This window comes from Columba livia, chromosome 3 (assembly GCF_036013475.1).
Source record: "Columba livia isolate bColLiv1 breed racing homer chromosome 3, bColLiv1.pat.W.v2, whole genome shotgun sequence".
NCBI classification, from domain to species: Eukaryota; Metazoa; Chordata; class Aves; order Columbiformes; family Columbidae; genus Columba; species Columba livia.
In genome coordinates this window covers 106465751-106489465 of record NC_088604.1, presented here as the reverse complement: position 1 = coordinate 106489465, position 23715 = coordinate 106465751, and the positions used below count along the sequence as shown (strand labels likewise).

At 36.5% G+C, this 23715-nt stretch overlaps 1 protein-coding gene across 31 annotated transcripts in view; it reads left to right on the top strand.

Annotated features, from left to right (window-relative positions):
• The window catches only part of NRXN1 (neurexin 1), a 733302-nt gene that overhangs the window by 282868 nt on the left and 426719 nt on the right, over positions 1 to 23715 (top strand). For all 31 annotated transcript variants that reach the window (XM_065058802.1, XM_065058801.1, XM_065058799.1 and 28 more), the window contains one exon: positions 16792 to 17230. In XM_065058802.1, the coding sequence (XP_064914874.1) occupies positions 16792 to 17230 (439 nt within the window). The remainder of the gene's footprint in view (positions 1 to 16791; positions 17231 to 23715) is intronic.

Sequence of the window (23715 nt, the reverse complement as noted above, 5' to 3'; positions counted from 1 at the left end):
TAAGGAACAGTACGTTCCTTCTCATTCAGGCAGTTCTTATGAATAGTGCTTATTTTCTGTTCAAAAGATGGAAAAACAGATTCCAGTCTTCCTCTCTTCTCATCCCGTGTGCCCAGTGTGCATATGTTTTTCAGATGATACAAGGTCCAGGTCAGCTACTGCTGCATTCATAAATATTCATATCTGTATAGACTGCAGAAAAAAATAAGTGACGGGTGAGCATAAATTAAATATTCCACGCAACTCAGCAACATCAGTATTAAAATGGAAATATGCAAGATACAGGAAAATCTGTTCCAATAAAATGTTTGAAAAGAAAATACTTCTATTTTATCAATCACTACATTTGGAAAAAATTAAATGTTCTGCTCTGGATGATTTAAGGCAAATGAAAAAATGGTAAAATGCAGATTGCATTTCAAGAGATAGCCAGTAAACTGACAAAAGTAGCCAGAATCCAGCAGGGAGATGTTGATGTTCCTCCAGAACCAGAGAACAGCAATTCTCAAAATGTCATTGTCCTGGACATTTGCAGGCTGCAAACCTTGTTTGAGAGCCATGTTTGCATGTGTTTAGATGTTTACTCCCTATATTCTCCATTTCTTTAGTCAATATTCTCTTTCCCTTACTGGAAATATTAATCTTTTAAAGATCATTTAATACAAAACTCTAGTAAATATCTGGACTATGTCCTTGGCATCTCTTCCACGTTAACTGGTAATACATCATGTTAGCGATGGCTCTTTGGTGATGTGTTACACCAACACATAACAACAAAAAGTTCTGTGAGAACACACTGTTGCAAAGCATCATCAGAGTCAAAAATTCTTTGGTAGAATTGGGCAGTATGAATACCTTGGTGTCAACTTCCAAGTCCGTACAACCTATACAGCCAGATGTACTCATTTACCAGTGGTACTTCAGCTTCTGTAAAAAGTCCCAGAGTTAGCTGATCTGTTCTGCGCTTCTTCACTTGAGACTCTTTCCTTTAAGGGACACACACAGACATCAAAGAGCTGGTCAGAAAACTTTTTATTGCTGAAAAAGAGGACGTAATCCTTCTGGTTGTAAACTTTGCAACTAAGTTCATATCAGCATTGTCTTTTTGAATTATGTTCTTGTCCATGTATGGGGGTATGAAGCAGTCCGATTTGCCCAGACTTTATAGCCTGTTTCCATATCAGTAATCAAAAATCTTTTGATATAACCATTATCATAAAGTTTTTATTAGTTTTATTTAGGCAATCTTTGAAAACCTGTGAACTAGGATATACTTTGTCTCTGAAGAATTAAGGAATGTATTTAAGTGAATCCTTTATTGTGAATATATTGATTACTATTATAATAGTAACAAATAAAAACCTTCCAAGATGGGAAGCAGCTTGTAGAAGTAAAATTACTTGTGTGTTTTTGTGCACATGTCACTTAACAACTGGAATTGTGCTGTCCTACCTTTTTCTGAATCTAATCTGATCCAGAGCAGTTGAATCTGTTAAAAATAATCTGAAACCTGCTATTTTCATTTGTTCAGTAGAAAATGAAGTATTATTGTGATTATTGCTACAGTTGATATGTTCTAGCAGCTGTTAATGTATTTACTTTCTCAGAATTCTAATAGTGAAAGTAAATGGATTTTTTTTTTTCTGTTTAGCGTTGTGGGAGGCAGGTAGTATTGATGGTTGCTTGCAGGATTGTATTTCAAAGTTCAACACACTGCTGCAATTGTTAGATTAAAAAAAAATAATAAAAAGAGAGAGAAGTTAAAATGAAGACTTTGAGCACAGTATTTGTCACCCCTCCTCCCTACCCCCAAAAGAACATTAAACAGTACTTACTATATTTCTTTCAGAAAGTAGTATGTTCTAATATTAGACTTTGAGGATAGAACACTGAAACAGAATATTTATTTAGGAAATGGCGTTCTAAAATTCTCTTTTAAGACAAGAATTGTAACACCCAGTTCCTTAAAATACAATGTTTGTGCTATAAAATTAATATAGTTGTATAAGAAAAAAACCCAGAGCAACAACTGTTCCCTTTCCAAGACTTACTCCAGGCAATTTCTTATGCTTGAGAGCTACTGAGGACTGATATGCTTTTTTGTCACCTAGATGGTGCATGTTTTCTAAGCTTAGTCTGGACAACTTGAAAGCAATAATGAGACAAGGATTACTTCTTTAATTTTCAGATTAAATAAATGTTTTAAAACATTTAACAAAGAAGATTTGTTGAAGTATAAAAGTCTGTATGTTGTTATTGAGTCAGTCCTGTTATTGTCTAATTGTCAAACAAAAAATACAGCTATTCTTTGACTTTTTCACAATTGTTCCAGTATGTTTATGTGAAGGCTAGATTGCTCTTTTCTCCAGTTTTTCATCAAAAAGATTTAGTATACATTTACCAGTTGCTAAGTCAATTATATAAATACCTTGGTGTTCTTGTACGCTCAAATGGGTGTATTCTTTCATTCGAAAGTTCTTAGTTTTTCAGATATTTGCAGCATTAGATGTGTATATACTCTAAAAAAATGCTTATGTTTATATCTACCGAAACCTCTCTTTATTGGTTATAAGAGTTGTAGCCTGTACCAATTTCTTGATTTTTTTACTTAAGTGTACAGCTCAGGTATTTTAGAAGATACAAATAATAAGGTTATGCCTATGAAAAGCACAAATAGCTATAAAGGAAATTGAAAATTCAGTGAGGTAACTTATGTGGGTCAAAGCAAAAGTACTTTGGCTCACCTGTGAACATGCAAACAAAATTATTAACATATCTGACACTTTAAAGGTTTGTAGAAATACTTCTGTTTTATCTGTGTTTGGGGGTTCTATTCTTATGAATTTCAAGGATTTAAATGCTGATATACTGAAACCAGTAAGAAAATTTCTGCTCAGTGTTATTTCAGCTAAAAAACTACAGCAGAGATGAGCAGGAGCAAATTTTTGGTCTCTTTCCCTGACCAAAACATAAACAAAAAGTCACAAACAAAGACACAAAAACCTACACAACAACCAACCAACCCCCCACAAGCTTGTTGCATTAAGGTGTTCTGTAAATTGGTTCCTGTTTAGTGGTAATAACCTGTGATGTAATTTGTTATGCCAGTTAAGCAGTTGAAAAATATTGTGTTTTGCAATCTTATTCAGGTGTGAAGTAAATTGCAAACTTTAGCGAAGTAATGGTTAAGAACAGGTTCTGCAAGTTTAAATAAGTCACGTTAATCAGGATGCCATCCTCTTTTTTCTTATAAGGTTAGAGGAAGTTGTTACAAAGCATAAAAGTTGTCAAGTTCATCATTTCTGTGAGACAGACTTAGAAATAGCTTGACTTACAGCAAAAATCATACAACGAGACCACTGTATCAGTTGAGTCATTGATTATTAATATCAAAGGTGGCTAAGAATTTTAGTTTCCAAGCTTGTCTTTTTTAAGCATATTGCCATACTTGGCTAGGGAGCTGTGCTGAGAGGTAAATGATGGAGGAAAGTGAAAAATATTCTTCAGTGGGTAACTGGTTATAATTTTTGCTTTTTCTAAGGTCAGCTAGATTGTTTGTGTCAAAATGAACTTCAGGAGGAAGATCTTAATTTGTGCTGACTTGTTTTGAAATATTCTTGCGCTGTTTGAAAGAAAACTTAAAGTTTGGATCAGAAAAGAAATTATTCACTGTAAAGAAAGGGAACAGCTTTTCAAACTATTTTCTTATAGTTTGATTTGAAAACAATGTTAACCTGATTAACCACAGCTGCATTTTATTTTTTTTTTCTGAGAATTATAAAAAGTATGTAGTATTGTTGCATACATCATTTCAGTCATTAGCTTTTCTTATTTAAATCTGGCTGGATTATAGTCAGAGGGATGTATCTTCAAAAGAATACTTGAGTGTTGGTCAAGGTTTGCGAATGGATGTTTGTGCATACTGAACATCCACAAGTACTCTTCAAACGCTATCCACATGTTTTTGCTTGAGAACTAAACCTGTCACGTGTACATACAGGTAACAGTTCTGAAAGGTTCTAAAAACAAAGTGGCACAAAAAAACCCAAAGCTCTTGCTTTGAAAATTCTCCTTTCTAAACTGAAGCTTTCAGGAGATGCTGGAGGGTATGTGTTCATATTTTGTAAAGCAGCCGTTTTCCTTGTTTGTCAGTGATGGATGTCCACCTGGTCACACAGAAAGAACACTTTACAGGAAAGAAGTAAATATGAACAGAAATCGCATGAGCAGGTCAGGTTTTACAAGAGCAAATTATTGATGTTACAGTTTCTGAACCTTAGTATCTTTCATCTTCATGAACCACCTGTTTGAAAACCAAACAGTTCCACAGACAGTATTTTGCCTTGGATCTGATGCTGCTCCAAGCAGACTGGATTAGCCCTGTTGTTTTCTGGTGACAGCACATGGATACACATGGTAGTTTTACTCTCATTCCCTGATATTATTTATTGGTATATATTTAAACTAATACCTTCTGTAGATTTTTTTCATAATATTTTTTTCTGCTTGCTAAATACTGTCTTCAGTATGCTTTTTTAGTCAGAATGAGACTATTCTGAATTCATTTTCTGCAGAAAAGCAAATGCTTTTCTTCTCTGTGGGCTACAGTGATCATGAGGCCTGCACCACGCTGAGTTTTACTTTCTTATCTGTTGTCTTCTAATGAATTAAAGTTTTTATTAGGTATCAGCAACAGCTTGATACTTCTGAATCAGTCTTCATATAGCAGGCTTTCTCACAGTCTTTAACCAGAAAATAATGGCTTCAGTGAGACTAAGGCCCCACTACAGCGAGCAGAATCTTGAAAATAATTTTGGCAAACTTTTCCGAAGAAAATGCATGCTACAACTATTCGCATAATCCTGTATTTTTTTTTTTTTAATGGAGTTGTACTGAGATGAACCCAAGCAATAGTTAGTAGTATAGATGTGGCTGCCTAGATTATGTATTTATTTAGGTTTTATCTATATCCTTTATGATTTTTTTAATGTGTAATTCAGCGCATGTCCTATATGTAGAACCAATGAAGTATGTTAGTGAAAATAGTCAGAAAGCCATTTTTGCCTGACATTTCTGCCCCAGGAAAAGCCTATTTCACTCCTCCCCCCATCCCCCGCCCTTTCCTGAAGTGATATTTCAAAACATTTCAAAATATGCTTGATAAAAAGGTTCCTCCAAATTGAAGTGTTTGTTTGAAATTAAAACTAAACCAACAATCACAACAAACACAACACTTAAAGGTGAAAACAAACGTCGAAACATTGCTGAGACATTGAATTGATGTATGCAATGTCATGGAGGGAAGTGAGAAATGCTTAATTGCACTGTCTCTGCTGTACTAAGAATTAGTGCTTTTCATAACTGTTTTCCACATAAACACTGTGAGGTGTGTTTATTGTGACAAACACATTTATGTAAGCAGAAATATTTTAGGAAGCCTATAATATTAGCAGAACAGTATACAGTAGTAGATTACAATAACCAGCAACTGCATGTGTAAAGGTACTTGTCGGTAGTTCATTTTATGTGGCAAGCTCCTCTTCTTGAACGTTATTAGACAAATTTTGTTGTAGCATTATGTGTTTTTACTGATTATCTGTCAAAATAATTGATTTTGCTTGAGGCTGAGGACCTGTTACTCAGTACAGGACTAAAAGGAGATTTTCTTATCTGAAATTTCTTTCGTACTAAGCTGACACCAGAACCTCAGGCTTGGAGTTCACCTGGCAGAATCAGAGCATTTAAATGCCGTACTTAGGTGTGCATGCACTGCCTCCTTCTCACACTACACTGAGATGCCACATCTTGAAAACCAAATAATACATCTCTGTTCCTTGTCACTGTAACGATGGATTAGTTCAGTAAGTGTATTATGAAGGACAGCTTTAACCTCAGTAAAGTTTATCAACATAAAGGTGGCTCATAGGTAGGCTGTGGCTAAAGATGCCTTAAATATAAACGAGATACCTTAGAAATATCCTGTGAATTAAATCAATCATTTAATTGAAAATTTATAAATGTCTTTTAGTCATATGCATGCACTAAACTCATCAGTGTTTTAGCTGGGAGACTCTTGCTTTTGTTCTTCTCTGCTCAAGTACTGCTTTTGTCTGTCATTTCAGGAAAGATAGGTTGGTTAGACAAAGAATGTGAGCATAGAACGTAGTGCAAAGGAACGCACTGCCCAGCATCCCCAAGGTGTACCTCTGCATATCACTAGAAAGTGATGAAAGAAAAGCTGCTTCTGAAAAACATGTGGCAGCTTGATACCATTTTCCTTGTGTTGGAATTACAGGAATAACTTTGCATGCAAGAGTAGTACAGAAAACTTAGCCTTCTCTTGTCACAGGTATCTGAGAAGCCGAAGATTGTTTCAAAACACTGATGTGAAGAATTGCAGTATTGGAAAGCAAAAAGGTTACGTTCAAAGGATTAAAAGGATTCATAATAAATAGCAGGTGAAAAAAGGGAGAATTTTTCTGCATGTCTTCCAGGAATGTGTTGGTCACTCCACAAGTGAAAGGAAAGTTAGCAGTGTAGTTTACCTATTTACTTATCATGGCAAGGCAGAATTTAGCCAACAACTGCATAAGCTGTCACTGTATTGATATCACAAACCAAAATCAGAGAGTCACTGTGCCAGCTCCCCAGATGGGAGAAGGAAAGTTTCTGTAGCTGGTCAACAAGTAGCCACCTTCACTGAACAGATAGCCAGGTAGGAGCTGCAAGGGAAGGATGCTGTCTACGTGGAGTCTGGCCATAAGTTCATACAACAGCTATGGCGTTTCAGCCTGGGATTAGAGGACTCTTTTTCTCTCAGTGGAACAGAAGGTTCTTTCAAACTAGGAATCAGGAAACAGAGCGGATGAGTCTGAAACAGAGAGCAGTCAGAATTACCCACAGCCAAGGTCTGGCTATTCAGCTAGATGCAAGACTAAACTACAGAAGTGAGAAAGGGAACAAAAAGCCAGTTGGGTATTTATTATGCTGGAAAAGTAATAAGGTTAAGAGCTGTAAGTTGGCAGCTGATGATATATTGATGGGAAAGGCTGAAGGAAGAAAAGCTAGTGAGGGGTAGAATAACCCCCCCCCCATTTCACCAAAGGATATGCAGAATTGATGTTTTGCATTTGACTGGAGTATACAGTTGTTTTTATATATGTTTTCAAACATGCTTAATATGGGAAAAAAATATTTGTTCAGATACTTGAAGACTTTCAGGATTATGTATATTCGTAACTGATTTATTTAGCAAATTTTTGTTACTTTATCTTCAGAACACTCACCTCCCAAATTTGAATTCTCTGTTGGGTCCATTTTAGCTTTTCTCTTTAATTTGAGGTTCATTCTGTTGCTCTTTTTATGATCACTTCCAATTTTTTTTCCAATACAACTCCTACCTTAGGTAGCTCAGTTTTCAATTACATCTGCCACATTGCTTTCAGATGCACTTGAGTTGAGATGTTCCACAGAACATTCATTTTTACATTTACTTTATCTTTGCCTTTTTCCATAATTTGTTTCTGTATTTTTTGACCTTGACTTTAAAGCATTAAGTGTTAAAGACTGGAAAAATCTAGCATATAATGAATGTTATGCTAAAGAAATAAGGCTTGAATCCTACACCGGTAATTACTGTGTTCTGCTTTACAGTGCCTCTTTCTTGCAGTCCTTAGAGAGTTCTCGTGCTTGATCTTGGGCAGGAATGGTTAATGAGGAAAGAGGAAAAATAGCATGTTCCTGACTTCTCTGCAGAATTAGTCACTGAAAACTCTTGCTGCTCTGTGAAAGAAAGGGGAGGAAAAAGCTGAGATCCAGTGCAACAATTGAGTCTCCTGTAGCCCGTTACTTTGCCAAAGTCATTGGAGGTAGCATACCATTTGTTTTCCTCCTTAGACATTATAGAATGTATTAATGCAAAGCTGCTTTTGCCTCAAACAATACATTTTGTTTTCCTTTTGGTGATTCTTGTTTCTCTTGATTTTGTTTCATGGCTTATTCATGGCTTTATTCTGACTTGGGAGCCAATTGAGCTTCTGTGGAACCCACTTGTTCCTAAATTCTGCAATTAAGATGTTGCCAAGAAATTTCTATGAGTCTTTGCCATGGGAAGTTAAAAAACCAAAACCAACAACAAAACCAAACTTGAACCTATTTCTTAAAACCAGAAAACATAGCAACCACAGTCAGAAACATTTAGCAGTCTGGCAGCTGACAGCAGAACATACAAAGAATAGCAAAATAGTCTATTGAAGAGGGGAAAAAAGATCTTCAAAAGACTTGTGTCCACAGCAGGGTAGAAAACATAACAATCCCAATATCAAGCTTGTTAGAAAAAAAATGTTTTGTTTTGTTTTTTCCTAGCTTCTGCTAATATAACACGTTAAATGATATGCCAGTAACCTATTTTAGCATATATAAAAAGGCATTCTTTGGCATCCTTTGTAGATGTCTCTATTCAGGCAGTTGAAATGGGAGAGAAAAGAAACAAGCGGTTCTGAGGTCAGCATTTGAAACTCCAGCAGAACAGACCAGTTTGCCTGCAAGGTCAGCTATCACAAGTGTATTAATCCTGCAAACAGGTGACATGCATGAAACTGAGGTGACTTTCCCAGCACTGCACAGTACATCTGTAACATTCACAATACACTTCTTTTACTCTGATTCTGTTAGTACTGGATTAGTTTCTACAACTGCATGTAACCATTAACAACTTTTTGATTGCCTTAGAGTAATTGAGGTATCTGCCATGTACCAAGCTGTGAGCTATTTGTTATTCAAGGTTTTTGTATTCTTTTAACATTATTGAGAGTAGGACAGGGATGGTTTTCAGGTAGTCTATAGTGGACCTTCAGATGTGCTATAGAGTTCATAGCAGAATTCCATATAATTATGCTAATTTTTTACCTTTTTTCTTTTTCGTACCCACTTGCCTTCCTAGAATATGCACAGATATGATAATAAGCAATTTAAATAGAATATATATTTGTGAGCATTAAATATAGTTGTTTTCTGTGAAAGGAAGTGTTAAAAATATCTGACATGCAGAAAATGTTGCCTAGTTACAGAAACAATAAACATCACAAATTTATTGTCTCTAGTTAGCCACTCAGTGTGGCATTAAAGCATGAGCCAAGTGTATTATCATGGCATCGTAAGATATTACACTTTTATGTTTACCTGGAGACATATATTGTTCAAGCCCATTTTTTATTGAGTGTAGCTTTTGGACAGATTTGGTATATTTTGTTTTTCTATTTGAATGGCCAGTGTGCTCTGTACTCTGTAGTTGCATACCAGAAAACTGGAATATTGTTCTCTTTTTGTCATAGTGGCTGCCATCTTCCTTAACAAGAAAATGGGAAGGGAATGACACCTGGTAGGAAATGTATGTGTAAATATGACTTACTTTGGATGAAGCTCCACTAGACCTGATACTGGAAATTCAAACTTTAGTCTTCATGCACGTTTCTACCCTATGAAAAAAATGGTGCATCCATTTTACAAAGAAGTAAGGAGAAGTTCTTGGTGAGGCATTCAGATGCAGGTTAAACCCAAGTTCCTGGATTACTGGTCCTGGCTTCTAATAGCAAGGATTATTCTAATGATTCTTTTCTTTCTACCTGGTATGACAAAGTAGTATGTGGAGAGTATATCTGATTATTTTAAAATATATTTGTTATGTCTTAAGCTATAAACTCTGTTTCCACCTCGAGTTTTGGATGCTCAGAGTGGACAGGAAGAAGAAGCAGGAGAATGTGAAACCTGCAGATATTCCATGGAATTTGTGGCTCTGTAGCTGAATTCGTTGATTACACATGCTTTTTTTTTCCCTACCTCTATTAAGTAGAGCTTTTTTTTGAGCTGAAACTTGCAGAGTTGTTTCCTAGACCATATTAATTGATCTAAAATAATTCAGAAAAATGCATGTGCTGTCATTTCCAAATGTTTATGTATCTATACCATGGAACTCTGTCCAGGCCTACCTCCCACTCCGTAGGATGCTATAGACCCTTGGGGTTTGTTTTGGCGCTCAAAACAAACCCCTTTCTAAATGCCCCCCACATGGCCACTACCACACACACACATATGTATCCACCACAGGAAAATTAGAACTATTTCATTTGAGGATGAATAAATTGTTTCCTTGGAGCTTTCATTGTGCCTGATAATCTGTTCTCTGTGTTCAGAAAACGAAGCTGGTTTATAAAGTTGAGTAATCCTAGATGCTTAAAGAACAGTTGTCATTCATATTGTAATCAGAAATGCACGCCATTGCAAACATTTGAACTGGGCTCCTTGAGTTTTGCATAAATAATCTGTAGTTTATTGTGTGCCTTGATATATTCATTTTGGAGCTTGGAAGTGATTTGAGGCATATAAGTAAGATGGCAAGTCTCCTGTGAGAAGCTGACATTCATGGATTAGTTCAAAACCATTCAGCAAATACGTAAAAGAGAAGAATACTTGATAACCCTTAATGGTCACTTTTGCATTTGGATTTCTGGGGAGTGTGATGGTGTATGGACCAGGTAGTTCTCAATGAGCATGGAAATTTTAGTGGCTGTTAAATTAGGCTGTTAAAATTGCCTCAGGCTTCACTTACTATAAGTCCCATTGTTACAGTTTTTGACATCAGTAAGTTATCTCCTGCTGACTTCACCGTGCAGCATAAAATTGTAGGTTAGGAGGACCTACCTGAGACATTTTGGATAATACTAGTCTCCATTTTAGAGAATTAACTGCCATTGTTTGCACTTGGTGATCCAGGTTTCATAAAAATGGGAAAATACTGCTTTATGGTAACATGATTTATGTGATTTTTTTTTTTTTTTAAAAACAGATTTAGAGGCTGGATTCATCTATTGATTCAAATTGCATTTGGAAAAGTGTTTTTTCCTCACCTACCTGTTAAATAAATAGACAAGTTCTTCAGAGTAAAATCATAGTGCAGGTGCTCAGACCTCCTGGTTTCTCCTTGAATTTCAAGGAAACGTAGATGCTGGAAATTAGTCAATGTGATTAGCTCCTTAAGGATCATATTTGGTTTTAATAATATGAAGTAATTGAAAATAAATGCTTTATAGCAATTTAAAGGCTTTTAGTCACAGTGATGGAAAAGCTATTGCTAGCAGAGTTGGTCAGTATTCTGAAATATTTGAGTAATGCCATTTCTTCACTCACAGTATTTGATGTACAAAATACAAAAAGAAATCTTTCGTGTGGAAAGGGCTGCACTTTAAATTGAAAATTATGTTAAAATCTGGATTCCTTTACACCCTTCATAGGATAGGGTCAGTAGAAAGAACTTGGAAGGTTTTGTTGATATTAATGTTTTTATTTTATCAGCTTCTTAATTTAATATTTGAACTGTTGTATGTTTAAAATACATCTCTAATCTCAACAGTAAATTCCTTGTTTTCTCCTTCACCTTTTCTCAAAGTTGTTCATGCATTAATGCATTGCCAACATCTTAATATATTTTCATTGTATGCTCTACTGCTTTTTTTGTTTTTTTTTTTTTGCTGAAGGTACCTGCCATGGTGACTGGCAAGATCTGTAGTGAGTTCTTAATGCATTTCTAGGGTTCATTGCATACTAGGGCCCTTCTTTGCAATAAATTATATACATGATATATCTTTGGGAAGCATGAATTAATTTTGCTTGTGCTCCAAGATGACCTCAAACCATGTTAAAGAGAGTGCTGGGCTTAAGTTAATATTTGCTGGCTCTTAGCTGGACTTATTTATTAAGACTCAGAACTGTGATATTATAAGTTACTCAGCATGTGGTTGGCCTAGATAGTAGCAAAGGGAGCTCATATCTTGATGGTAAAATGATATGTAGGTCTGCAGTTTCTCTCCCAGAAAAAAAAAAGAAAAAGATATGCCTTGCTTTGGATAGCTCTGTTGCAAGTTACGTGTGGAATTGCTAACTGCTGCTTTTTTCTTGAGAGTTTCAATGACTTTTTGCAGTTTTAAAGAATGAGGTAATTAGATATTTTAAAGACTGAGGTCTTGAACCTTGTTTAATACTGAGGAAAGAATACAATGAATGGAAGACAAATTCAAGGTGCTTTTAATAGCAGGATATAATTTCCTGTGAGTGAGCAGTTTCATGCACAGGAAAATTATATTGTCGTTGCTCAGGTATGAGAGTGAGAGAGCAAGAAACCTCTTGCCAGGGCCAGCCCAATAGATGTGCTAGGGAGGCACATAGCGGTGCAAGGATACTGACTGGGAGGTTGTGTAGGAGTAAAGGTGAATGTGACTGAAATATTTCTTCATTCCAAAGTACCTTCACTTGATAACTGTGGACCCATGTCTCTATTTGAGGGAGGGTGCATTGTGTTAACATTAAGAAACAATATGTAGGGTGCTTTAGATGGAAATAGCAGTGGACAATATAAGCCCTATTAAAAGTGTGTTTGTACTTCTGTACCCAGAAAGGAAAAAAAATAAAAAGCAGAATCTCTGGAAAATAATGACTGAGTAAATTTACAAATTGAATTTATTTGCACCCTAGAGGCTATAGATTCTGAAGCATATACTTCCATGAATTATAAAGCAGATATTAGTCTCGAAATTATTCCTCACTCTTCAGTTCTTATCCTGAAGTTTAATGGCTACTGTTTTTTCTTGTGAGCATGCTACTTTTCTCCCTTTTTGCTGTGCTTCACTGATGTCTGGATACATCTTTCATGGACAGAGAGATGAGGAGAAGGCTAAGAATCTCAGCATAACACCAGGAAATGGGCTTCCAAATGCCAATTGCGTTCCATTAATAGTTTACAGTTCTTTTCAATTATGGTTTTCAGTTGTAGTTCATATATTCCTTTTTTAATACTAATTGTCCATGATTATTCAGCTCCAAATTTTCAGTTTTGTAAGAGTAAAAGAATATAAACATCGTAAAACTTAGAACATAAACATTCTAAAAAACAGATGTAGATTTTGTTCTGTTTCTACAAATGAATGTGATAAGATGCAGTCATTCACATCTCGGTAACTACGAAGTTTTAGTTGTGTGATATGGAAATAAGAATTTGTAATATGCAATATTTAGTGATTCTGTGAATGATTTAATATTGGTGGCATAAATTCCCAATATTTACCTCTCTTACTAAAGTGCTTTAGCAATGTTTCCCTTATATGTTATATATTAAGCTATGTAAAGAGCTGGTGGCAAGTTATTGAGAAAAGTGTTGCCAGTATTCCTGTTTGCACTTTTTCCATCAGGTCCTTGAACCATATTTATTAAAAATTGTTATATCTGAGTTGGCAAATGACTTCAGTAGAGCTGGCTTAGACATCAAAGAAAGCTTACCTCTCCCTTTGTCTACTCAGTTTTTCTAATATAGCTATTAACTACTAATTTTATTATTAAATTAACCAGGTTTCATTGATATCACACAATTTGAATTTGTCCATAAACAAGAAATTACCTTTGTACATTGATTTGTATTGTCCTAGTATCTACCTTTGTTCAGCAGGCAATTAAAGAATGTTTTCTCCTTACATTTTTCGTTACCTTAATTACTTTCTTTGTCAACAGCATGATTTAATTCTAATGAGAGCCCATTTGTTCCTTTATTTGCCATATCCTTTAGTCTCTGTTTAATGCTTTCCAGTCTATTCCAGAAAGGTTGCCCCCTGTAACTCCTTCAAATGAAATTGAAGCTATCCAAAATCCCCCTTGCCAGAGAAAGGAGCTGATGTCTCATGAGAACAGATATCTCCAGTATTGCCTGCTAGGCTACTGGCTTCACAGAATCACAGAATGTTAGGGATTGGAAGGGACCTCAAAAGATTAGCTGGTCCAATCCCCCTGCTGGAGCAGAAACACCCAGATGAGGTTACACAGGAAGGCATCCAGGCGAGTTTTGAATGTCTCCAGAGGAGACTCCGCAACCTCCCTGGGCAGCCTGTTCCAGTGTTTTGTCACCCTCACTGAGAAGTTTCTTCTCATATTTAAGTGGAACCTCCTGTGTTCCAGTTTGTACCCATTGCCCCTTGTCCTATCATTGGTTGTCACCGAGAAGAGCCTGGCTCCATCCTTGTGACACTCACCCTTTACATATTCATAAACATTAATGAGGTCACCCTTCAGTCTCCTCCAAGCTAAAGAGACCCAGCTCCCTCAGCCTTTCCTCATAAGGGAGATGCTCCACTCCCTTGATCATCTTCATTGCTCTGCGCTGGACTCTCTCCAGCAGAGTTCCCTGTCCTTCTTGAACTGAGGGGTCCAGAACTGGACACAATATTCCAGGTGCAGTATCACCAGGGCAGAGTAGAGGGGAAGGAGAACCTCTCTCGACCTACTAACCACCCCCCTTCTAATACACCCCAGGATGCCATTGGCCTTCCTGGCCACAAGGGCTCAGTGCTGGCTCATGGTCATCCTGCTGTCCACCAGGAGCCCCAAGTCCCTTTCCCCTACACTGCTCTCTAACAGTCATTCACCAACTTATATTGGAACCTGGGGTTGTTCCTGCCCAGATGCAAGACTCTACACTTGCCCTTGTTATATTTCATCAAATTTTCCCCCACCCAACTCTCCAGCCTGTGCAGGTCTCGCTGGATGGCAGCACAGCCTTCTGGCGTATCAGCCACTCCTCATGGTTTTTCTGTCATCAGCAAACCTGCTGACAGTGCAATCTATTTCCTCATCCCTTGAGGGACTCCACGAGATAGAGGCCTCCAACTAGATTCTGCCCCATTGACCACAACTCTCTGGCTTCTCTCCTTCAGCCACTAAACAGTCCATCTCTACCTGATCGTCCAGACCACACTCCCTCAGTTTAGCAGTAAGGATGCTGTGGGAGACGGTGTCGAATGCTTTACTGAAGTCAAGATAGAACACATCCACTGCTTTAACATCATCTTCTTGCTGCATTCTTTTCCTTCTTGATTACTCTAAAGACAGAAAATCACCCCATGAGAGATGACTTGCATGTCCCAATTCTCCAGTGTTCTTCTAAATTCCTTTCTGTAATCTGCGAACTCTGAGGTGTTACAGAGGTATTTGATAAATGCAAATACGGATCCTTATTCTCTAAGAATATGAGTTAGTCCAGTTCTAGTAACTTCCAATGTCTTCATTTAAAGAAGGCAACATGTTATCTGCCTCTCTGTGGCCTTTCTGCTGCCAGGAATACACAGTGAGGTTTATTTGTTGTCATTAGAGACACAGATCCAGTGGTAACAGCAGCATTTGTACCAAATTCTGACATAAAATGAAGAAATAGGCCTTTTGTTGGCTCTATAACACATTTTTAATGTAGTAGAATAATTCTGCCGTGGCTCACGATGAAATTAGCTGCATGGATAATGATACTATTTGAAAGAATGCAAATCTTACAGTAAAATTCATCGATCAATTATCTCTTTAGTATTCTGTGATCTTTAAGCACCATTTTTCACTAGCAACTCTCACTTGTGGGGTATGCCATCTTAGATTGCGTATACTAGTATTTTGATTTCTCACAGTAGCACGGTTCTGCAGTACATCTCCTGTCTCTTCCACTTACTGTGTGCCAGATCAGTTTGCAGAGTGGGGCTCACCTGTGTTCAAACGAGGCTTCAGAGGCAATTAATCCAGAAGCTCTACCCCAAGTACTCCTGAAGGACCTTCCAACCTCTGTTAAAGATCTAAGATCTAAACCAGTGACTGATCCCCTGAACAGGTGCAGACTACAATGTATAGCAGCAACACTGTATCAGGGGCCAGGCATGATCTAGTCCTGAATGATATGGAACCTGTAGATAAAGAAGCCTTAGCACAAGGTGTTTTGATCTGCTGAGCTGTTACTTTTGCTCCAAATTGCTTTCTAATGCGGGCTTAACCTTAGAGAAGATTTTAGCTTCTGTCACAATGCCTTCGTATTAAGACCTGCAGTGGTATCTTAGCTTGAGTATATAATTTATTGAATAAGTAAAAATATTGGCAAAATACTCATGCACACCTTTGCTATTGGGGAGCTTCATTTAAATGGTCTGTTTATCCTGGACAACACAGAAATAACATCCATTTCAGAATATACCAGTAAAGACTAGAACCTTGGCAAATCGTTTTATCATGACAGACTTCTCTGAGCCGAGTAAATATGTGAATTAAAGCAAGAATATTTGCTGTGGAGGTCAATTTGATTTAAAGCTAATATTGTCTTTCATTTTTATCAGAAAAGTCTTCAGTCAGGGAAAATATGTAAGTGGTTTTATTTTTTTTGTCCAGCTGTACTGGCTCAAAGATTATCTTCTTTTCATCTGTTTTGATCTGTATAATACTAGTTTCCTTATCTTGTAGCTTCATGAATACTGTGGATGCTATTATTCGTCAGCTCCAAGGACGAACTAAAAAGATGTTGAATTATGAAGTATCTGACCTTGGTAAATTTTCTGTACAGGAATGGAAGAGTTGAGACAGTGACACAGGGTTTAGAGGAAGAAGGACTCTAATACTTCTCTAACATAGCAGAATGGCTGTACAAAGAGGGCTTTTAAGCAATCAAGGCCGCACAAACTAATGTGCAACTGATAGCATAAAGTATGTGCATACTCTTTCAGATTGTTTGAATTAACTCAAGGGATATTTTTGGAGTGACTTTGGTTTAATAAAAACTATTATTAAATCATTAGTAAATGAGAGTAGCTATTTAATTTTGTATGTATGTAAATTGTCATATCTGTATACCATAATTATTATCCTTTAAATAATATGACTATTCAGGGATATATTTGTCTGGTTAAAATAGTTAAGTTCCTTTAAGTAACTTATCTGCTTTGCCTGCAGGTTGTATATAAAAATAACGATGTCAGATTGGAGCTGTCTCGACTTGCCAAGCAAGGAGATCCTAAAATGAAGATTCATGGGGTTGTAGCATTTAAATGTGAGAATGTTGCAACCTTAGATCCAATCACATTTGAAACACCAGAGTCTTTCATCTCTTTGCCAAAGTGGAATGCCAAGAAAACAGGCTCAATATCATTTGACTTTCGTACCACTGAGCCAAATGGCCTGATTCTTTTCAGTCATGGAAAACCAAGGCACCAAAAGGATGCCAAACACCCACAGATGGTGAAGGTTGACTTTTTTGCAATTGAGATGCTTGATGGCCACCTCTACCTGCTGTTAGACATGGGATCAGGTACTATAAAAATAAAAGCCTTGCAGAAGAAGGTGAATGATGGTGAATGGTACCATGTGGATTTTCAACGGGATGGACGGTCAGGTAAGCTTCTTTTCTTACTATTCATTATGGTTTTTCATGTTGTATCTGAGAGAATACTGGATATATATTATGCTGCCACCATTAGGGTTGTGTATCATCTCAAAAATAAGGGAAATAGAAGAAGTCGTTACTGTCAGGTAGCAGAATACAGTGATTTGCAGAGTAAAGTAACTTATGTTAAAATTTATTGGGTAATCAGGTACTTAATCTTGCAAGTAAGTGTGCTGTGTACTTCAAAAACAAACAATAATCTCCCTCTGTGCTTGCTTACACTAAGTAGCTGAAGTAGCAAGTTTCAAGCATAAAAATAAGGCAAAAAAGAATTACTGAAAGTAATCTCCAACATAGGGAATATTTGGCCCAGAGAAACTGCACAGACCTTCCAATCATGTCAGCAGATCTCGGCATAATTAAAAACATGCTAATGAATGGCTAACAATACATATCAGCAGAAATGAAAATAAGTGACTCGCCTCATTCTGTCAGTATGATTCGTATTCTATAGTAGTTTACTTGACAAATGATCTCCCTGAAAAGGGTAAAAATAAAGAATTCATACACTCTTCCTAATATTACTGAAATCCATCATAACATACAATGCATGTGAGTAGTGAAACTGTCCTTGTGTTTCAGCTGCATCTGATCTTGAGTATGTATCCTCACTACAGCAAATAATCAATACCCATTAATTGAAGGACAAATCTGTTCTATAATACCTTTCCTATAGTTCGTGCCAGAATTTGGGGATGAGAGTGGGGGAATTGTAGTGAGTCTGTAATTCAGTCCATTGAATAATTTTCTGATTTATGTCAGTATTCAGTCTGAAGTTTATGTACACTATGAAATTGAGTGTTGAAAAATGTAATCTTATCTCTTTCTCGATTTTGTGGGATTTTTCCCAATTTCTTCCTTCTGGTGACTCCTTTTTCGTGACTTATGCTTATATTTTCTTTCTGAAACTTCATCCCCAAAAGTTATTGTTTTGAGATTTACTTTCTTACTACCCACAAATCATATTTATGTTTACATTGAAGATTTCAGTCAAATCCATGCTGAAAATCAGACCAAATGCAATTGATCAGTCCACACTAGGATTATGAAAAATAATTATTTGATTCCTGGGCTGTATGGCTTCACATTCTAATTGTAGAGAGTTTGATTTTTTAGGAAGCAATACATATTATTTCTAAGTAGAATTCTAAATAGTCAAATATATATGTAAAAGAAAAATTAGTCCAGCTGATGATCAAGATGAGTGAACTTTATTTACTCTGTCACTCTTTGAAACTGACCATAGTAGCTCTTATCCCTAAAACACTGAACTCTTACCAGGAATAATTAATAAATACATAGGCATATGAATTTATAAACTGAATTTTTAGCTGAAATCTGAACCAGACATCAAAGATTTTCTGTGATTTTAATAGATACTATAATACTTTAAAGTTGGAGAAGTACCAATAACAGTGGTAATGCTGTTATTTTTCTTAATGAGAATATTGTCTGAGTAGTATCTTAGACTGTCAGATCTAACCAAGTAAAATAATTGCCTAACAATTAACAATGAACTGTATGTTCCTATTTTCTTTGGTACTTCCTGTTCCAATCAGATGTGTTATGTTTAGATTATTTCCTCATGATTAATGCATGTTGGTCTATTATGCTTTTTTCCATGAATAATAAAACCCACTTTACTTTCCCAAGAAGCTTTTTCATTTATTTTCTCTACTCAAAACCAAACATACTGGAAATCATATGAATATGATTGTTTTTTACTTGCTTACCTTCAGAATTTTTGTATAAGAGAACGAATATACCTTGTATTTAAAAAAAAAAAAAAAAAAAAAAGTATTTTCTGATATTTTCTTATTGATGCTGACAAAATCCTTCCCAACCTATCAAGTATAAAGGAAGAGATTCTACTGTTAATGAATAAATAGCTCAAATAACCTTTTATTTTTTTTTAAGTGAAGTTTGATGTCTTGCAACCTTTTACTCTTAGCCTTCAAATCCACTGCATACTGGTTCCCTGCGATAATAGAAAGCCGTGACATTTCTCAAGGAGCTTTGCTAATTTCCTTGACTGTCATGTTAGCTGGGTCAGCAAGTACTCGATTTATTTTTCATCCTTTGGTCTCTTCCAGACTCTCAGTCACAGGGAGCAGCCACACTAAACTACAGACAGTGCCACTGCCCATCTGAGACTGCAGTGGGGGAGATGTAAGGAATGAGAACACATTTTAAAATTGTGCTTATCTGGGCCCTATTCACTAGTATGTCTGCTGATCCCCTCAGATTTTGGGAGATACAAGAAAAAGGGAATAGAGGGTGCGCTTTAATTTCCTTTTGCTGAAGGAACTTTCTTGTAGAAGTTTTTCACCCTAGAACCCCATCCTGCTGCTTGTAAGACCTACTTTGAGGGCTTCCTTCCCTAAAAAGAAGATCTCTGATGAAAAGGAACTTCTGAGACCCTATTTCCCAGTGTTAAGTAAAGAAGGCTTTCATACTTTCTCCATTGGTCCATCTTTCTTGCTAGGTATGCAGCAGAGGGAAGGGAACACACACTTTGAGCAGTCCATTTCTTTTGCTAGGTATACAGCAGAAGACATCAACCTGGTAGCAACTACTGTGTCCTCCATGTGAGCTGAGTTCCCTTCCAGTATTCATGGTTATTCTGAATTCTTGCAAAGGACAGTAGCTTTATAGCTGCTTCACATGTGTCCTGTCATGGGCTGTATGCTCTGATCACAGTTCTCATCACAGCTGTAATATTATGCTTTAGCGCACAAGATGTAAAGTGTATTTAGAATACCTTACTCTGATTTTTCACTATTTCTTGATAAGCAAATGTGTTTCGCATGCACAAAAAGCAACTAAATAGGCCAGATAAGGTAAGAAAAAGATCAGAATAGATGTAGTAGCTGTAGTTACAGTCTTCAAATTTTACTGATCAGAACTGAGACAAGATTTAGAAATGTTTCTTTGTTTCTTATACACAGACTTATGAAAAAGTAAATTACTGAGATAATGAATATGATTGGAGAGGCTCATTAACTCATACCTAAGGGAAATGTTTGTCTGTTCTACTCTTAGCAGTACTGCCAACTCTGCAGCAAAGGAATTGGGAGGGGGGAAAATAAAACTCAAATACAAACTAAAAAAAACAAAACCAAAAACAAACAAAAAAAATTGACCAACCAAACAAAAAAAACCCACACATGATCATGAAACAACTGTAAAGGTCTTTGCTCACAGTGTTTCTTGTAACACAGTACAGTTAGCTTTAATAACTGTTTTTTGAGACTTGAGTATTGATTAAAATTTTGTTAAACTGCTTACCATACTAAAGAAAAACCTTACGTGTGTTTTTTGATTAAACTGCCATTCATCCTTTGGAAATCATCGTTAGACGGTGAAATCAGAGACAAAACTTACTCTTCTTGTCAACCTCCATTTGTGTATGGCAGAATAAAACAGAATGTATAAGAATATATTTATAGGTAGGTAGCATTTAAGAGCTGAGAAGTCACTGAAATTTTGAACTAAAGTTACAGTTTCAGCTTAAATACCAGAAATTTTCTTTAGAGTATGCAATTAGATTTTAACTATAATCAGTATCTCACTGTAAGTAGTACTTTGCTGATATCACGTTGTTTTGCTGGTTTGACTAAAAATGAGATAATTTTCTTCGTGCAGTTAGAAACCTTTCTTTTTCATAACTAGTACGCTCATTATTTGGACGTAGTTTGAGAAGAAGAGATAACACTCCAGCACAGAGTTAATGTTTTTAATTGCTCTGGTCTGAGAGCCAAGGACACTCTGAGCTCTGCCCACAGGTGTGAGGCATCGAGGAAGGGTAGCAGAGATGGGGCAGAGCTTGACTGGCATCCAGACTGATCAATAAGAGTATTCCATCCCATTACTGTCATGCTTCATATTTAAGGAGAGCTTCCAGTCTTCCTCAGGCATCCCTGCTCTTGCTTGCTCTTGGACGTTTTTTCTCTTGTGTGTTCTTTCTTGGCTCTTTCTTTGCAGGAGCTGGGGGAGTTTTGGTGCAGGACATTTAGTTGGGCTTTTTGCCATTTTGCAGAGGCTTCTGAGCCTTACTGCCTTTTTCCTTTTTTCCTCCTTTTGGAACCAGGGCGCTGCTTCCTATGACAGGCTGCTCAGTTGTGGACAGAGCTTGTGAGGAATTGCCTTGAGTATCTTTTATTTCTATTTTTTATATATATATATTTACTAGTAGTGTATTAGTATTTTGTTATTTTATTAAACTGTGTTTATCTCAATCCAAGTTTCTCCCTTCCCTTTTGATTCTCTCCACTGTTGTATTGTTAGCTCGAGTTAAACCATGACAATTGTTGTTTCAGGTTCTTTTTTTTTTACATGTTCACTTCTATATACTCTTCTCCCATATTTCCAGCCTTTTAAGAACTGCTAGTTTTACATGTTTCAATTTCAACAAATGTTAATAGTTTACATCATGGGTTTTTCTTGCATTTTAAGGAAAATTCTTCCAGTAATCCCAGTAGTGTTTTTCATTTATTCATGAGCTCATAGGAAAATTGGGATGGTGTAACCTTGAGAGGTCCTCTACTATAGCTCTCCAATGAAAGTAGTGATAGAGCACTTGCATCAGTCTTGACAGTGGACACTGTACAATTTCCCTATGTAATCATTCATAAACTACATATTTCTGTACAAGAAACAAGCCGTTATGTCTGTGATTTCATTGTCCACAGCAGGCACAAAATATACCACACTTTTTCCCAGTGTCATAGATCTATATTTTTATGATCTGAATGCTGTTATGTCAGTCTCTATTTTGTTTCATAGACCCTAGCTGCTTCCTATCCTTGTATGTCAAGTTCTGTAGCTATTGACCATTTTTATTGCCATCTTCTGCAGACTTCTCAGCTGATCTGCATATTTTTCAGAGTTTAAGGTAAACCTCACAGTAGAGTGATAAAAAGAGCTTCTCCATCCATCCCTATATATTTCCCATTTTGCTTGTATATATGTTATTGTTGACTTTTTCTTTTGAAGAGCTTCCCACTAATAAGTTATAATTTCAATCAATAAAATTTGCAAAAAATCATAATTTCATTAGTTTTTCTCAGGCCGTTCCTCCAATATATAAAGATATTTCTGAATGCTTAAATTACATTTTGCTCTCAGGTAAAATGCTCTAGAATCAGAGAGCCTGTAGGTCATTATAGGACCCTTAAATTTATGTCCTGTTTCTGGAGATAAGAAATGCTACCTGTTTTTAGAGTCTGAAGGTGGATCATGAATTCCCAGACTAAATCAATTATCCCACATATTCTTGTCTTTCAGGCTTCATGGTTTTTTTTCTTTCAGGCTGGACAAACCAAATGCTGTCAGCTTTTTCTCATTTCGTTCTCTGGTAGAAATACAGACACTATTTCCTACTTTGAGTATTAAAAAACTTTAGAAGGAAGCTGTTTGATTTCTGGCAGACATTATTGCCCCAGTGTTGTTATTTTCAAAGAAATAGTGTGACTACTGATCTGGTTATGGATGCTTTTATGCTAGGTACTATGCAAAGATATAATTGACAGGATGGTTCTTACTACAGAGATGTTACCGTCTAAGGTTATAATCTTTTTCTCTTGAGAGACCAGTACTCTTCTGAACCTGCTGCTTCCTCATTATATTCTGTTGTCTTTAGGTTATTTTGTAAAACAAGATATGTCCCATTCTTTTCCCTCTTATCCAACTTGACAATTCTGATTTGAGAAAGGTTGATGTTACATTAGCTTTACAGGACAAATTATAAACCTTTTCTTGTGCTGGCCACATAAGACATTGCTTTGCTCCATTAGCTTCCCTTCTTTCTGCATCTCTGGAAACTGGTGTCTCTTCACATTCCCAAGAAGAAACATTCAAATGGATTGGAGCACACAGTGATTTGACAGAACAAGTCCTTTTAATCTGCCTATAAATCCCAGACAAAGTAGGGTTGAAACCCAGCAAAGGAGGTGTGCGTTACTATGCCTGGATTCTGTGGTAACAGCTGCTATTGTCATGAGGTCCAACCTGAGATGGTTTCAATAGAACTTGAAAACTTTGAAGAAAGATGACGGGCTTAAAAACAAACAAAAAACCACAGCTAGATGAAACAGCACACTGTACCCCGTGTCAACTCTGGATGCACTGTGAATCCAAAGTTGTTTATAGATCCATTATTCTGTAGGCCCCTGTTGTGTGAACTTGAGTTTTGCATTTTATTTTAGGATATTTCAAAAAAGTAATGTTTTTGATGTGTTTTGGCAGTCTTCTTTTATTCCCCCTTATTTTTCTTTGCTTTTTCCCCCCCCCCCCCCCCCACGTACATTTACAAAGCAATTACTGAGTAAGGTTTGTATTACCTATCAAAGATAATAAAAGGTAATTTGGAGACCAACAGTAGTACTGGCTGTATGGCTGCTTGGACATGGTGTTAGAAGTTCAGCTGGAAAACA